This window comes from Morone saxatilis, unplaced genomic scaffold (assembly GCF_004916995.1).
Source record: "Morone saxatilis isolate NCDOM2014 unplaced genomic scaffold, NCSU_SB_2.0 Contig14, whole genome shotgun sequence".
In the NCBI taxonomy this organism is placed as follows: domain Eukaryota; kingdom Metazoa; phylum Chordata; class Actinopteri; family Moronidae; genus Morone; species Morone saxatilis.
The window spans coordinates 19716132-19716725 of NW_023339696.1; the positions used below are offsets into that span (position 1 = coordinate 19716132).

General features: G+C 47.8%; 1 protein-coding gene across 1 annotated transcript in view; it reads right to left on the minus strand.

Annotated features, from left to right (window-relative positions):
- Positions 1 to 302: 302 nt before the first annotated feature.
- LOC118323290 (rho-related GTP-binding protein RhoE-like) overlaps positions 303 to 594 on the minus strand; it is a 969-nt gene continuing 677 nt past the window's right edge. Inside the window, exon 2 of the mRNA XM_035655231.1 lies at positions 303 to 459. Coding sequence (XP_035511124.1) covers positions 334 to 459 — 126 coding nt within the window. The 3' untranslated portion in view covers positions 303 to 333. The remainder of the gene's footprint in view (positions 460 to 594) is intronic.

Consider the following 594-nt stretch of genomic DNA (forward strand, 5'->3'; position numbering starts at 1 on the left):
AATTATCCACGCCAGCCCCCCCCCCCCGCAGTCGCCTGACCCTCGGCCAGAGCATGGGAAGAGCCTGCCAGACACGGTGGACAGCACAGGAAGGAATGCAAACACAAGGCACCAAGAGACATGGCTGGCACCGAACTTTCCAGCAAAGACAACAAGCATAAGTAGCATATATTCCAAGCTAAAAAAAATGACGTGGGCAAGGTCAAAGCAATTTGTCAAAGAGATGACTGCTGGAAAAGTTGGAGAAGGGAGTTGGAGGCAGTCCTCCCACGGTCGCAGCCAGGGACCGGCACCATGGCAGGGCTGGGAGTGGATTGATTTGATGTCAGCCTTTCAGAGACGGTGCAGAAAGAGATATGAAATTGTCTTACCTGACGTGTCCCACATATTCAGCTCAATCCGGTGCTTGTCTATCTCAAAACTGGCTGTGTAGTTTTCAAACACTGTGGGCACGTAGTTCTGAAAATAAAGGATGTATTTTGGTTATTCAGTTAAGAGGCACAAGATAAGCCTGTGTTTACACAGCCACAGACTTCAGAATAGTACACTAATGGGAATATCACATATCTGAAATGATGCAGCAGACAAATAAAA